General features: G+C 43.1%; 2 protein-coding genes across 2 annotated transcripts in view; both read right to left on the bottom strand.

Moving 5' to 3' along the window:
• Positions 1-17,062, bottom strand: part of NBL1 (NBL1, DAN family BMP antagonist) — a 62,770-nt gene extending 45,708 nt beyond the window's left edge. Inside the window, exon 1 of the mRNA XM_055331411.1 lies at positions 16,968-17,062. The gene's annotated coding sequence lies outside the window, so the exon portion shown is untranslated. The remainder of the gene's footprint in view (positions 1-16,967) is intronic.
• The window catches only part of MICOS10 (mitochondrial contact site and cristae organizing system subunit 10), a 34,599-nt gene extending 17,514 nt beyond the window's left edge, over positions 1-17,085 (bottom strand). The window contains exon 1 of the mRNA XM_055331413.1: positions 16,968-17,085. Coding sequence (XP_055187388.1) covers positions 16,968-17,031 — 64 coding nt within the window. The 5' untranslated portion in view covers positions 17,032-17,085. The remainder of the gene's footprint in view (positions 1-16,967) is intronic.
• Positions 17,086-17,300: the final 215 nt, after the last annotated feature.

Raw genomic sequence — 17,300 nt, 5'->3', positions numbered from 1 at the left:
TTTGTTCTTTTTTTTTTTTCTTCATTTCCCACCTCAATTTCAGTTGCTGAAAGAGTATGTGCATATAGATATATGAATATATGACCTGTGTTGTGTATTAGTCTGAAAGGCTGTGGCAGGGGAGTCATAGGGAGTAAGAAGTTTAGAGAAGTTACATAAGCCTAGCACAAGGTTTCTCAACCTTGACTACAGACATTGAGGGTGTACAATTCTTTGATGCTATTCTGTGCATTGTAGAGTGTTTGGCAGCATCCCTGTCCCCTACCTACAAGGAGGTCAGTAGCACCCCCACTCCTCCATCCCCTACATAACAACCATACAAGTCTCCAGAGACTGCCAAATGTCCCCAGGGGGTAGGAGGTGGTGGTAAATCACTCCCAGTGGAGAACCACCGGCCTAGGTGTTTACAATTTATGAAGTGCTCTCACATCCACTTAGATTATCGTATCCTGAGCCTCATCAAAATCATGTAGGGACTAGCATCCCAAGCATAGAGACGAGGAGGGGGTCAGTGGGTAGAGCATGCGACTCTAGATCTCAGGGTCATGAGTTTGAGCCCCACACTGGGTGTGGAGCATACTCCCCCCCCCCAAAAAAAAGCAAGTTTACAGACAAGGAATTTGAGGCTCAGAGAGAGCCAATAACTGTCCCAAGTCCATGTGGCTCTTCACTATCCCACACTGCTTCTCCAGCTCAAGACCCTCAGCTGCCTTATCCTTAAGTTTATGAATTCATGGAGGTTATTTGACTGGGGCCTTCCAAGGTAACAATGGGCCATCACATCCACCAAGAGCAAACTCATTAACAGGTCACCCAATGAGAAACTCCATTAACAAACACCAATATAATTTCAAAGTTGGCGAAAAGCTTAAAAAGATTTTCACTTTATAAAGTACTAACCTGTTAAATAACAAAACTAGACCCAACGTATTCATTTAAAGATTATTCAAAACCTTCGACTAAAGGAACCAAATGGACTCCACAGATAATTTTTTTTTAATTTTAAAGATTTTAGGTTTAAGTAATCTCTACACCCAACATGGGGCTCAAATTTACAACCTTGAGATCAAGAGTCTCATGTTCCACCAACTGAGCAGCCACATACCCCAAATAACAATTTTTTAAAGACAGAAACTATTCTTTATTTGCTTACATTAAGCAAAGTTGATGATCCTCCTTATCTAACATCATAATTCCCAAGAGATAATTTGGATTAAGTTTATTGCTTATCATTCCATTTATATAAATAGGATTATACATCATGCATGATGTTTTACAGTTTGCTTTTCTCACTTTATAATTATCAAGGACACCATTCTTTAACAGTATGTCTTTTTTTTTTTTTTTTAAGATTTATTTATTTGCTATTTGGGGAGGTGTGAGAGAGCACGAGTAGGGGGAGGTGCAGAGGGGGAGAGAGAGGGAGAATCCCAAGCAGATTCCCCACTAAGCACACAGCTGGACCTGGGCTCGATCCCATGACCCTAAGACCATGACCTGAACTGAAATCTAGAGTCAGACACTTAATCCACTGAGCCACCCAGGTGCCCCAACAGTACGTGTCTTTTAAATACTTATTGAAATGCAACATATAGAAAGCTGCACAATTAAAAAAAAAAAAAAGAAAGAAAGCTGCACAATTAAGTGCACCACCTGATGTATTTTCATAGCAAAAACCCCCAACGTACCAGGAGCCAGAGCAAAGCACAGAAGATTACCAACATCCCCAGAAGCCTGCCTTGTGCTCCCTTATCCAAAGCTCTCCATCAAGAGCAATCATATTCTGACTCCTACAAGTATAGAGTAGTTTTGCCTGTTTGTATAGGCAAATTTCTATAAATGGAATCACAGTATTTTAGCCTAACACTTGTGAACAGTTGTAGGTTGTTCACTATCACTGCCATAGAGTATTCTATCATATTGGTGTATCACAATTTACTTATTCAGTCTCTTTTGATGGGCATTTGGGTAGTTTCCAGTCGGTGCTATTATGAATAGTGTTCAATGAACATTCTAGTGCAAGTCATCTGGTGAACACATGTATGCATGTCTGTTGGGTAGATACCTGGGCATGAAACTCTTGTGTCACAGGGTATACAGATGGTTAGCTTTAGCAGATACTGCCAGTTTTCCAAAGTAGTTCACCGACTAATATTCCCACAGGCAGTCTGAGTGTTCTGGTTGCTTTTATCCTCACTGACATGGTACATTTTTCATCTTTTGGTTTTAAATAACTTTTGGGGTATAATTTAGTAGAATGAAATGCAGCCACTTACAGTCTTTGACAAGTGTATATAATATACCTGTGAAACCACCTGTCCAGCTATGAAACACAACACTGTTGTGATCCCCAGAAGCTTCCTTGTGGCTCTTTGCAGTCTACCCTTCCCTCCACCCTTTGCCCAGGCAACCATTTACCTACTTTGTCATTACAGATTGGTTTGCATTTTCTACAATTTTATATACAAATGGCATCACATAAATGGAATACTGTAGGGGTGCCTGGGTGGCTCAGTTGATGGACCATGTGACTCTTAATTTCGGGGTTGTGAGTTCAAGCCCCACACTGGGCAAGGAGCCTACTTTAAAAAAAATTTTTTTAATTTTTTTAAAACAGAACACAATATACAATCTTTTGTGTCTAGTTTGTTACTCAACATAATGATTTTTTTTTTTTAATTCATGAGAGACAGAGAGACAGAGGCAGAGACACAGGCAGAGGGAGAAGCAGGCTTCCCACAGGGAGCCTGATGAGGTACTCGATCTTAGGACCCCAGGATCATGACCTGAATACAGGCAGACGCTCAACCACTGAGCTACTCATGTGCCCCTCAACATAATGATTCTGAAAGGTATGTATGTTGTTGTATGTATTAGTGTTTGTTCCTTTTATTACTGAACAGTCCACTTTATGGATAGTCTGTATTTTGTTTACCCATTCACCTGTTGATAAACATCTGGGTTCTTTCCCATGTGGGGGCATTATGAGCAAAGCTGCTATGAATATTCATATATAAGACCTTGTGTGAACAAAGGTTTTTGTTTCTCTTGGGTAAATACCTATGAGTAGAACAACTGGATGATATAAGAAACTACCAAGCAGTTTTACAAAGCGGTTGTACCACTATACAACCCTATCAACGAGAATTCTGGCCATTCCATATTCTAGTCAAATTTTAGTGGGGTCAGTCTTTAACTATTTTTTTTAAAAGATTTCATTTATTTATTCATGAGAGACACACAGAGAGAGAGAGAGAGAGAGAGGGCAGAGACACAGGCAGAGGGAGAAGCAGGCTCCATGCAGGGAGCCCGACAAGGGACTTGATCCTGGGCCCCCAGGATCAGGATCACGCCCTGGTCCGAAGGCAGCTGCTCAACGGCTGAGCCACCCAGGCGTCCCAGTCTTTAACTATTTTAATGGGTGTGGGTTCAGATCTCCTTATGCATTTCCCTAATTTGCATTTCCTTATGCATTTCCCTAATTTGCATTTCAAATTTGAATTTCCCTAATAACCATTGATATTTAACGTCCTTTCATGTGCTTGTCACTAGTATAATTTCTTTTGTGAAGAATCTTATCCAACAACAACAAAAAAAACAAAAACAAAACAAAACAAAAAGAATGTTATCCAACATTTTACCCATTTTCTCAAATGGATTGTCTTCATACTGTTAAATTTAAGAGTTCTTTATTTATTATGGGAACACATCCTTTGTCAGATGTTATGTACTGCAAATATTTTCTCCCTTTCTGTGGCTTGCCTTTCTGTTCTCTTAATGGTGTCTTTCAAAGAGCAATAGTTTTAGATTTTGACCAAATCCAGTATATCGATTTTTTTGTGACTTTTGTTGTGACCTAAGAAATGTTTTTTGAACTCAAGGTCATAGACATTTTTTCTCCTATATTTTCTTCTGGAGTTTTTATAATTTTAGCTTTTACATTTAGGTCTGTGATACTTTCGAGTTTTGGGTTTTTTTTTTTTTAAAGATCTTATTTATTTATTCATGAGAGACACACAGAGAGAAGCAGAGACACAGGCAGAGGGAGAAGCAGGCTCCCTGCGAGGAGCCTGATACTGGACTCCATCCCAGGACCCCGGGGTCGCAACCTTAGTGAGCCAAAGGCAGATGCTCAACTGCTGAGCCATTTAGGTGCCCCTCTTTCGAGTTAATTTTTACACATGACAATGAGGTTCATTTTTTTTTCTCTATATGGATACCCAGCTGTTCTAACACCATTTGTTGGAAAGATTTTCCACTCCCTTCTACTGATGGGTCTATTTCTGGACAGTGATCTAGATGTATCTCTCCCTTCTCCAATACCCAGGTCTCATTTACTGTAGCATTACAGTAAGTCTTAATGTCAGGTAATGTTACTTTTCCAACTTTTGTTTTTCATTTTAAAAACTGCCCTGGCGACTTTGGATTGCTTACATTTTAATGTAGATTTAAAAATCAGCTTCTCAATTTCTATAAATATCTCTAAGCATTATTTTTCTTGCTAGAAAAAGAGAATATAAACTTCCCCACTGAGTAGCCAGGAGGGTAAAAAGGGGTAATATGTTGGTGTACCAAGTATGGTGGCAGATACCAGGCATTCATTTAATGTTAGCTTCCTCTCTCTTGGTCTTTAAATAAACAAGATCCAATCTAGCAATGCCCTCACATTTTACTAGTGGGTCAATGGCCACAGTGAAAATATTACCACACCAAAAGACTTTTATAAGTAAATATTTGTATTTTCACTTGGATTCAATACTGAAATGCACTTGCCAGAGAAAGCAATTCAGCATATTTACTAATAAACTCTTTCAGGCCACATTTTAGGAAAGCATAAAACCACAACCAGAACAAAAATTTAAATGTTTTCAAGTTCCATATACGGCCTAATTACATTATTCTATAATACTAACAGAAAATTCTCCTCTAGCAAGATCACAATTTTCCATTATTCATATTGCTGCCACAAATGGAAAAAGTATTTTTGCTCTCAAAAACTGTTTAGAAATACATATAACAAAATATGGCTACTAACTCAACAATTAACATGTACTAATTTGAAACCCAAACCTATAAACAGCCAAAAACCTTTGAAGTATTTTAGTTCAGCCTAAGTGATATCACCCCATGAAATGGAGACATATCAGTTTGCAAACACAGGCTACCAAAAGACAATTTCTGGTGAGCCACCAATACTTTGTGGTAAGCCACATTTATCAGATGAACTGATATTTAAAGACAAACAATAATTTGCTTTCTTTTTCCATGACCTTATTCAATGGCCTCTTTCCATATAGTATTTTTTAACCTGAAAACGGCCTTCACAATTAATTTAACTACACTCAATTGATTACTGGATGAATACACAAAATCTACTGGTAAATTCTAAGGCAGATCAGCTGCTAAGTCATTTACCATCCTACTTTCTTAACAAGGAAGAAACAAGACCAAATCCTTTCTTTTCATGAAAATGAACGCATGGCAAAGCAATTTCATCTCTGTTGACTGAGCTGCATATAACCAGCGACCTATCTCAAGATGTACCAGATGCACCAGAAATTAATAAACTGCAAAATGTTGCTTGGGCTCCCCTCCTGCCTCTTCTATGTGTCAAGGGCAACACCATACTCCATCTATCTCCATACACAGATATGGCATCATCCGAACTCCTCTCGCTCGCAAGCATTTCAAGTTCCATAAAGATGACTGCTGCACAGCACCATGACATCTGTCTCCATTCTACTCCTCTGTCCTCATCTGAGTTTCGGTCTCCTCTAATCAGATCACCTCATCTTCAGCATGAATTTGCAATAATATACTAACCCCATTTCCCTGCCCTCATCTTGGTCCCTTCTAATTCATTCTCCTCGTGCTACATCAGTGATCTTTCTGAAATCAGAAATCAAACCATGTCACTCTTCATCTTCACGTTCTGTGGTTTTCCTCAATGCTATCCAAAGAATGGCCATACAACCCATCAAGTCCACCCCTAGGTACATAAATACCCAAGAGAAATGAAAACATGCCTCCACGTAAAAACGTGTACACTTGATCAGAGCAGCATTACTCATAATAGCCAAAAAGTACAAACAACTTCAAGGTCCATCAACTGGTAAGTGGATAAACAAAATGTGGTATGATTCACATCAGTGTTCTAGGTCAAGAGAATAAATGGTATTAATACTAATGGTATTAATGGAAATAAAAATATTAAATACTAATAAACAATATTCTGTTTGTTAACACATGTCAATACTATCCAAAACAATCTACAAATTCAGTGCAATCCTTATAAAAATCCCATGATGGGGAGCCTGGGTGGCTCAGCTGGTTAAACGTCAGACTCTTAGGTTTTGGCTGGGGTCATGATCTTAGTGTCATGGGATCGAGCCCCACGTTGGGCTCTACACTCGGTAGGGAATCCACTTGGTATTCTTTCTCCCTCTCCTTTTCTCAAATAAATGAATCTTTAGGGGGAAAAAAAAATCCCATGAGCTGTCCTACACAAGTCAGAACCACCTATCCTAAAATTTATATGGAATCTCAAAAGATCCCTGAATGGTCAAAATAATCTTGAAAAAGAAGAATAAACCTGGAGGACTCACACTTCCTGATGTCAAAACTTACAACAAAACTACAGTAATCAAAACAGTGTGTACTGGCATAAATACAGACATAACAGCCCAATCGAATAAAATACACAGCCCAGAAATATATTGTTGCATATACAGTCAAATGATTTTTCACTAGGGTGCCAAGACATCAAAAGGACAGAAGGACAATCTTTTCACCAAATCATGCTAGGAAAACTGGATAGTCATACACAGAAGAATGAAGCTGGATACCACTTCTTTTTTTTATTTATTTTTTATTATTTTTAAAAGATTTTATTTATTCATGAGAGACAGATAGGTAGAGAGACAGGCAGAGGGAAAAGCAGCAGGCTCCATGCAGGGAGTCCAATGTGGGACTTGATCCTGGGAATCCAGAATCACACCCTGGGCCAAAGGCAGGCGCTAAACCACTGAGCCACCCAGGGATCCCCCACCACTTTTTTAAAAAAATATATTTTATTTATTCATTTGACAGAGAGTGAGAGAGCACAAGCAGGGGGAGCCACAGAGGGAGAGGGAGAAGCAGACTCCCTGCTGAGAACAGAGCCCAATGCAGGGCTTGATTCCAGGACCTGGGATCATGACCTGAGCCAAAGGCAGACACTTAAGTGACTGAGTCACCCAAGTACCCCTGGATCCTTCCTTACCTGACACCATATGTAGAAATTAACTCAATATGAATCAAAGAGCTAAATGTCAGGCCTAACACTCTAAAACTCTTAGAGAAAACATAGGGCAAAAGCTTCATGACATCGGATTTGGCAATGATTTCCTGAATATGACACTGAAATAACAGAAAATACATATATTGGTCTCTGCCCCCAACTCCCAGCAGAGCTCCTATATCCCTTGGAATTTCCCAGGTAATAGGAGTGTCTTGATCTAATGAGGCAAATCTTGGTGGGTTCCTGGATAGCTTCAGGGTGGGATTTGGTCAGGAGAAAGACCAAGCTGACCTTGGAATTTTCACCCCACCCCACATCCTCCCAGAAACTGGGAGGTGCTGGAAGCTGATTTAATGACTGTGCCTCCATGATGAAGCTTCCATAAAAATCCCCATGTGGGTTCTGAAAACTTTGAGAACTTCCAGGTCAGTGAACATGTGCCAGGAGGGTTGCACACCCCTACTAAACAGAAACAGAAGCACCTGCATTTGGGCCCCTTCAGGTCCTCAGTGTGTGTCTCTTCATCTGGCTGTCCGTTCATATTCTTTTTTTTTTTTAAGATATTATTTATTTATTCATGAGAGACACACAGAGAGAACAGAAGACCTAGGCAGAGGGAGAAGCAGGCTTCCTATGGGGAGCCTGACATGGGACTTGATCCCAGGACGCCGGGATCATGAGCCAAAGGCAGATACTCAACCACTGAGCCCCCCAGGTGCCCCATTCATATTCTTTAATATCCTCAGTGATAAACTGGGAATCTAGTAAGTAAACTATTTCCCTGAGTCCTGTGAGCCATTCTAGCAAATTCCCAAGCCCTAGGAGGGAGCCATGAGAACCTCAGGTTCATACCCAGCAAGTCAGAAGCAGAGGTAAGAATCTGGACTTGTGATTGGTATCTAAAGTGGGGGGCAGTATTATGTGACTGAGCCCTTAACCTGTGGGGTCTATGCTAACTCCAGTTAGTGTACTGAACTGAATTAGAAGACACTCAGCTGCTGGCAGAGAATTGCTTGGTGTGGAAAACCCACACGGTGGATGCCACAACTGCAGGCGAAAAATGGATAAACCACAAAAAGATTTAAATTTTGTGCATTAAAGACAATGTCAACAGAATAAAAAAAGACATCCACATAATGGAAGAAAATATTTGCAAACATATATTTGACAAGGGTTAATATCCAGATATACAGAGAACTCCTAAAACAACAATAAACCAATTCAAAAATGGACAAAGGACTCAAGCAGACATTTTTCCAAAGAAGATATACAAATGGCCAGTGAGCACATGAAAGGAAGTTCAACATCACTAATCATTAAGGAAATGCAAATCTAAACTACAATGTGATACTAGCTTACATCCATTAGGATGGCTACTATCAAAAAAAGGAAGGAAATAACAAGTATTAGTGAGAGGTGAAGTAATGGGACCCTGGTGCACTCCAGGTAGGAATGTAAAATGGCCCAGCAGCTCTGGAAAACAGCGTGGCAGATCTTCAAAACGTTAAAAATAGAATTACAATATGATCCAACAATGCCACTTCTGGGTATATCCCAAAAGAACTGACAGCAGGTCTCCCTAAGATAGTCGTATACCCATGTTCACAGCAGCATTATTCACAATAGTGTCCATGAATGTCCATGAATAGTGTCCATGAATATAAGCAAAATGTGTTACACACACCCACACCCACAGTGGAATATTAAGAGTTAAAAAGAAGGAAATTCTGATGCTACAACACGGATGAACATTGAGGGCATCACACAAAGTGATATAAGCCAGTTTCAGAAAGACAAGTGCAGTAGGATTCTACTTACAGGAGGCACTTAGAAGGGTCAAAATCAGAGACAGAAAGTAGAACCGAGGTTGCCAGGGGCTGCCAGGATGTAGGAATGGAGAGTAAGTGTTAAATGGGTACAGAGTTTCAATTTTACAAGATGAAGAGTTCTGGTGATAGAAGGTAGCAATAATCCTTACAAATGTACTATCATTTACCTGCACATTTTTAAATGGGTCAGATGGTAAGTTTTGTTATGCGTATTTTTTAAGATTTCATTTATTTGGGCAGGCCGGGTGGCTTAGAGGTTTAGCGCCGCCTTCAGCCCGGGGCCTGATACTGAAGACCTGGGATCGAGTCCCACAGGCTCCCTACATGGAGCCTGCTTTTCCTTCTGCCTGTCTCTGGGTCTCTCATGAATAAATAGGTGGAATCTTAAAAAAAAAAAAAAAAATTGTGGAGAAGAGGTGGGAAGTAACCCATAAGGCTATGAGGCTTAAATGCAATGACATACATAAAATGTAACGTAAAACGCCAGTATCTGGCAGCACAAGCTAAGTGCTCGATAAACGGCAGCCACTAGCCTCGTTCTCTGCAGAAGCCAAAAAGCCTCTCTGTCCTCTGGGACACCACCCGGACAGTTTCCAAGGCCTAGAATGCAGTCCTCCACCTGGTCCACCTACTAAATGCCGACGTATGCTCCAAGGTGGAACTCCAATGTCACCACCTTCTTGGCACATTCCTCAGAAGGTAAGCCCCTCGGGGTAAGGCCAGTGCCTATTATCTGTGCACTGCACCCCCAGGCTTCCCACAATGCCTGGCACTAAATTGTTTGGGGAAGTATACATTAATGGTTACTATTACATATATAAACTGGAATACTGATCATCGGGCTTCCATACTACCCGCAACAACAAGATAAAAGCAAATGTGACAATTATTTTAACTTATGACTGCTATCCTTCATTCACATGCCTGCAGCTAATAATTATCAAGTACAGGTAATATCCTAACTGCTGTAGAGAGAGTATCTCATTTTACCCTTACTTGTAACAACCCCCGAGGAAGGTACCACCATTCTATAGATGAGGAAAATGAGGCACAGAGAGACACTTTTGATACCTTTTTTTCTTTCTTTCAAGTGAACTCTACGCCCAATGTGGGGCTCAAACTCAGGACCCAGAAATCAAGAGTTGTACACTCTATAAACTGAACCTCAGAAAAGAAAAGGAAAGGACCAGGAATGCCCCATAGTCCACTGAACAGCACACTTTCTAGGGCTGCTTCCTAATGTCCACGGCCTGTAATTTTCCCTGTTACTAAGAAAATGAAAAACGCACCTGTGCTGAATACATCTGGCTGGCAGGGACAGGCTTTTCCAGGAAAGCACCGCAGTTTTGGGCAACCCCTAGCCCAACCACAACATCTCCTTCCCCTCTTCTAGATCTCCTAACCAACTCACAGGTTAGTGAGACTAGATATTGGTACTCTGGCCTCACAGTGGGAGTGAAATGTGGGGAAGAGGGGAAGAAGGACCCAATCCATGGTCCAACTTTACAAATCACATTATGAATCCTGGAATTGGATTTTCCTCAGAGCCTCCTCAGGCAAATCTGCAACTCTGAGGCCCGGACCACTGTCACACAGACATCAACTTGGTCATGAGGTCACAGCCGGGCAGCACAGATCTCCAGCATTCAAGAGTGAGTTATAACAAGGCTCTGGGGGCAATGGCAGTACTTCCATGACCCACACGTGCAGAGCTTAGAGATCCTCCTATCCCAAGGAAGCATCTCCCTAAGTCTCCGGGCTGGGTTTTTCTCATCTCCTGAATTATTTTCCCAGGTAAACAGAAAATAGATATAACTGCCCATCCAGTCCAGAGTGATGAGCACAAGCTGAGGGCACCAGCTCTGCTCAGAGCTTTTAAGCCCTCTATTTTGGCATGATAGCTATGCCTTCTATTCTCATTAACAAGAAGATGTGATTGTTCACGTGGGTACATATGAGACAAATTACTCGCTATGTACAAGGGAAGCAAACGGCCCAGCCCATGAACAGAGTGCAAAAAGAAAACCAGAGCATTCAAAAAAATCTGATAAACCTTAAAAATAAATCCATAAAATTAGCAAAAAACCATTAATGACGCATTCCCATAAAAACTAACGGAACATGCCATTCATAAAATGTAATATTCCTCACTCCTTTTTAATTTCCTGCAATAAGGCTTTGGCACTACTGCTTAAACCAACATCAGCCTTTACTTGTTTAAATATAAAAGTGCTCTCTGGTTCATGTTTCTTAGCGGACTACTCCCAGACATTTCTAATACTACTTTATTATGAAGATCTGACAATAATTCACATTCCCAGATGAAATAAGAAGTTGGTAAAAGTCCCAAGATTACAGGTACACAAGATCAAACATGTGAATTGGCAGAAATTCACATGAAATCTACCTTACTTGACTTTTTTAACTTTTTTTTTAGAGTTTATTTTTAAAAGAGTTTATTTTTTAAAGACACACACAGGGAGGCAGAGACACAGGCAGAGGGAGAAGCAGGCTCCTTGCAGAGAGCCCGATGTGGGACTCATCCTAGGACCCTGGGATCAAGCCCTGGGCCTAAGGCAGAGAGGCTCAACCATTGAGCCACTCAGGTGTCCCCTTACTTGACTTTTTAATTTAAATGCTAATTCAAAAATAAATAAAAATAATTTTTAAAATAAAAAATGCTAATTCATTTGGTTAATAAACACACACTGAGGAGGAAATATGGGCAGAGAATGTAATTTGCAAAATTCTCGGCAATACATATCATTCATTTAATAGTAATCAGCGGTTAGGGGATCAACAGTGAACAAAAAAAGTTTCTGGGTCTCATTGAGTTCACATTCTAGTGAGGAGGGACAATCACATAAAGAAACAAATCACAGATTTCAGATGGTGATATGTGCTACTGAGAAAAATTAGGGACGTCATGGAGTATAAACAGGACACCTAGGAACTTATTCAATGCTAACAAGAAGTTTATTTTAAGAAAAAGATACATTAATCTCAAACTTTACAGAGGAAGTAAGCAATGCACATGAGTGGCAGGAATAACACGGGCCAAAGAGAAGGGCAAAAATGTGAGGGGGAGAAAGGAAAAGAAAGGAACAGGAGCTGAAAGAGAGAAACAGATGTGTAAGGAACAATGGCCTATTGTGCCTATTACAGGGAGGCATGTGTTTTGTTTTCTTTTGTTTGATTCATGGGCTTGATATATTAGGTCAAACTATTAGAAACCACCTATCCTACCACGCTCCTATTACACACAAAATAAACTGATATTTTAAAACCAAAATTAACAAGGAAAATAAAACTGCTTGTCTTATGACAGCGGAGGGTATTCATGAATAAATGTAGCTCTTCCTATAGGACAAAATCATAGGAGAATTTTCTGTTGAGACATTGCTCAAGCTTCAGAGTAAGAGATCCATGAAAAGCAGTTGCTTTTATGTTTTTTTTTAATATTTTTTTTATTTATTTATTATAGTCAGAGAGAGAGAGAGAGAGAGAGGCAGAGACACAGGCAGAGGGAGAAGCAGGCTCCATGCACCGGGAGCCCGATGTGGGATTCGATCCCGGGTCTCCAGGATCGCGCCCTGGGCCAAAGGCAGGTGCCAAACCGCTGCGCCACCCAGGGATCCCACTTTTATGTTTTTTTAAAGTCTAGGGGATGACTGGGTGGTTCAGTGGTTTACTGCCGCCCTTCAGCCCAGGGCATGATCCTGGAGTCCCGGGATGGAGTCCCGCATCGGGCCCCCTGCATGAAGCCTGCTTCTCTCTCTCCCTGTGTCTCTGCCTCTCTCTGTGTGTCTCTCCTGAATAAATAAATAAAATCTTTAAAAAAAAAAAAAAAAAAGAAAGAAAGAAAGAACTACTGTCTAAAGTACAAGCTTATATGCTCTTTAACTCGGCTGTACTACATCTAGGCTAAACGTGAGCAATGAAAATAGACATTTTTCAGCAAACCAGTGGGAGAAGAACAAAAACACTTCACATTTAAGGCAGCCAAACACACAGAGAAGTGCTCACAAAGGGAGCTGTCCATTCACCCTGGCTTCCCTTCAGTCTCTGTCAAGCCAGAGCATGAAATTCCCAATATGGAGCTGAAAGCCTGCACTGGCCCCTTCTTCCTCGCCTACATCTTCTACAAAACCTCTATCTTCTGGCAGGCTGCCACTCTGAGTCTCCACCTCCTTCCTGAAGGACAGGGCAGCAAGCAGCCAAGGAGGTTTGAAGAGTCCCCATAACCTCACCGATTCCGGGAATTGGGCCCAATACGCTCACTATAGAATGTGCTCGTCTTCACCGACTCAAAGACCTCTCAGACCAAAGCCTCCTCAAGTAACGCATCTGTGCTTCATCAATTTTAAGCACTTTCTCTAAGCTCACTACTAACCGGACAATGCCCTCCAAATCTGAACTCAGTTTCTCCAGCAAAATTAAAACCCCCTACTCAACTGCATTATCATTCTCAAACAATTCAACCATGTAAGCAGAAAAGCAACCAAAGTCATGATCATTGTTCTCATTGTTCTCCTGCCATCCCCCCATGGTCAGTTTCTAGTCTTTCATTACTTCAGATAAATGAGGTATACACACACTCCCCTCTTGTTTTGGGTCCAGTTCCCATCAGTGACTCACCCCTTAACTATATATATATATATATATATATACACACACACACACACACACACACACACACACACTTATTTATTTATTTATATTTTTATTTATTTTTTTATTTTTTTAATGAGAGCTAGAGAGCAGGAGCAGAGGGAGAGGGAAAAGCAGACCAGAGCAGGGAGCCCGATGCCATACTTGATTCCAGGACCCTGGGATCGTGACCAGAGCCAAAGGCAGATGCCTAACTGACTGAGCCACCTAGGCGCCCCCCCTTAACCACATTCTAACCTTAGAGTCATCTTTGTAAGAAATGGAATGAGGCAAAGTTAACCAGCTGGAGAGAAAGATGAAGAAAATAGCATTTATTGAGTTCCTACTATGAACTTGGCACTGTTCTAGCCTAGGAGGTGGGAATTACTATCTCCGTTTTATAAATGGGGAACGAAGTTGGACGTTTCTCAAGTACACCCATTCCTCTCTGGTCTAACAGAGCAGGCTTTCATCACTTCACATTCGCAGCACCGCTGGCCTCGACTCCTGACCTGTTCTGTATAAAACACTGCCAGAACAATCATACCAAAATTCCATTTATATCACATCAATTCCCCGTTGAGGGAAGTGAAATGCCTTCTGCTTCTCTATTTACCCACTGACTGGCCCAGAATGCAATAAATATTTGTTGCTTAAAACCATCCCATGATTCTCCAGCAGCCTAGACCTAATGAGCCCGAGAAGCAGAAAGTAATAGATCTTTTAAGACAGCCGTGTTGAATATGCACCGTGCATGTAAATAAAAAATCCAAAGGCAACTCAAAAGCCTTTAAGATAAAGTGGGATTTCTCGCAGACATTTCACAACTCTGACTCCACCCAAACCAGCCTCCTTCAGGGAGGAGGGGTGTTGGACTTAGAATGCCTGATTCTAACTCCTGCTCCAACACATCTAGCTTCTTAACGTCTCTGTGCTTCAATCTCCTGCTCTACAAAAGTTCACCTGGCCTCTGTTCCAGTTCTCCCACCCTCCCTGACCATCCACGTCCAAGTCATTCTCCAGAGGTCAGATGAAGGTCCATTTTCCTTGCAAACTCACTGGATGACCTCAGCCCATCACTGAGGGACTGACTGGACTCATAACAGCTCTATTGCAGAAAGAGCCTGCATCACTCATTTCAACTTTTACCTGTAATCCTGTATCACTGTGCCTCATTTAATTCTCTTGTGTGTTACCCCCACACCGATGTCCCACTCATGTATGACAGTGACGCTACTCACTGCCTCAGGTGATCCTCAGTGGCACAAAATATTAACGTCAACAATTATCATGACCACCATTTGTTGACTATGTAAATGCCAGGCACTGTGCTCAGGTATCCTATGTACTTTTACTATCCTTCAATCTTCCTAATCATTTTAGGTAAATCTTTTTTTTTTAAAGATTTTATTTATTTATTCATGAGAGACAGAGAAACAGAGACACAGGCAGAGGGAGAACCCGTGGGGAGCCCAATGTGGGATTCAATCCTGGGACCCCAGGACCACAACCCAAGCCAAAGGCAGACGCTCAACCACTGAGCCACCCAGGTGCCCTAGGTAAATCTTTTTAGCTCCATTTCATAGTGAGGGAAGGGAGCCTACGCAAAGATACAAAACTAGCGAGGACAGGGGTGAAGTGCCAGAGAGGTGACTTCAAAGTCAGCTGTCTGCCTCCCACTCTTTACTGCCATAACGCTGCTTAGTACTTACTGTGGTCATTTAATATCTACATGTTAAATGTGAGCTGTTTACAATAACAAAAATTGTATTTCTTGGCTCACTTACAGAATAACCCTTTTTTTTTTTTTTTTTTTTTTTTTTTTATTCATGAGAGACACAGAGAGGCAGAGACACAGGCAGAGGGAGAAGCAGGCTCCATGCAAGGAGCCTGACGTGGGACTGGATCCCGGGTCTCCAAGATCACACCCTGGGCTGAAGGCAGCACTAAACCGCTGAGCCACCTGGGTTGCCCAGAATAACCCTTTTTTTTTTTTTTCAAGAATAGCTTTTTTTTTTTAGAATAACCCATTCTTAATAAATGATTCATACCCAAGCCTTTACTTATACTAACTCATAATCCTAACAACTCTGTGAGATAGTAACATTGGCTACTGTCAATTTACAAATGAGACAGAAGGACAGAGGGATCCAACAACTTGCCCCAAATCACAGGGATGAGAAGCAAATTCAAGGCTGTCAAGCCTTGGCTGTCAAGTAAGTACTCCTCTTATTAACTCCTTCTCAACAACTTTTTTAAGCACAAGAAAACCGAGAAAAGGCCTAGAGATACAGCAGTGAATAGACCACAAAGCATCTCCGCTCTCACGATGCTCCCCATCTTAATTCCCTTCCAACCCTGTCACTCAAAGGGCACAATCCTAAATCCTCTTCAATATTCAAGTTTCCCATGCAAAAAAAAAAACAAAAAAAAACAAATTTTGGATAACAAGAGCCAGTCCTCAAAGAAAAAAAGCGTGGGGCCTGAGGCCAGAAAACCTGAGTCCAAATTTCCAACTTTGCCAGGGACGAGCGACTCTGTCACTTACCCGACCCTGGACGCATCCGTTCACCTCTCCGCGTCACCGCCTGTGGGAGCTGACGTCATGCGTCGCACGCCTAGCACAGCGCGCGGCCCTTAGGACGGGGCAGTGACGTCATAATCCGTGTCGTCACTGAGCACGTGTTGCAGGCTCCGCGGGAGTTACCCCGGGACACCCCGCCCCATCCCGCCCCCCAAAGTGTCCAGGGTCTTACTTCCCGGGGCAGTTCTCATCCCAGATCTGGAGGTCTCCAGTCTCAAGGCCGCGGACGACGCTGGCGCCAGGCGGTCGGGTTGCGACTCGGGATTGACAGCCACGCTCGCCAGGGCCCGGCGGCGTCCATAGGCGGCTCCCCGTGACCTTCCCGGGAAGGCGCTGGCTTCAGCCGGCGAGCTCGGTGCCCTCTGACCGGGCTCCACGCCCCGCCCGGGGCAATGCGGCGGCGGGGAGGGCACCGGCTGCGCCCCGCAGGCCGCCCTCTGCCCGAGCAGCTCCGCAGCCCTGAGCCACCTGCCAGCCCGACCGCCCCCGCGCCCGCGCCCGCGCCCCCGCCCCGGGGCTGCAGCAGGCCGGTCGGCCCGCCCTCCCCCGGGGGCTCCCCCTCCAACCCCGCCTGGCCAGCGGGGCCCGGAGCCGGCCGCTCGGCGCGAGGCGGGAGGCCCCTTACCTATCTTCACGACCGCATCCGCCATGCACCGGTCCCACTTCCTGCCGAGCTCTGACTCCGACATGTTCCCCACCCGCCGCTCCCGCTTCCCTTAAGGTCGGGCCCCGCGCGCTCCGACTCCCGGCAAGTCTCGCGAGAGCCGGCCGCCGCTTCCAGGCCCGGAAGGCCGGCGCCGGCCTGCCAGATATCGCGAGAGGGTCTGCACGCGCCCGCCCCTTCCGGTCCCCCCCTCCTCCCCCCCGTCGGTCGTCAAGGTGACGGGTTCGCCCGGAGGCCCGAGGTGACCCTGACCTTGGAGCCGCGCCTACCTGAGCCTGCTGCGCGGCTGACGGG

The sequence above is a fragment of the Nyctereutes procyonoides genome, unplaced genomic scaffold (assembly GCF_905146905.1).
Source record: "Nyctereutes procyonoides isolate TBG_1078 unplaced genomic scaffold, NYPRO_anot_genome, whole genome shotgun sequence".
NCBI lineage: Eukaryota > Metazoa > Chordata > Mammalia > Carnivora > Canidae > Nyctereutes > Nyctereutes procyonoides.
Note: the sequence above shows the minus strand (reverse complement) of the source record. Positions and strands in the feature narration are given on the sequence as shown.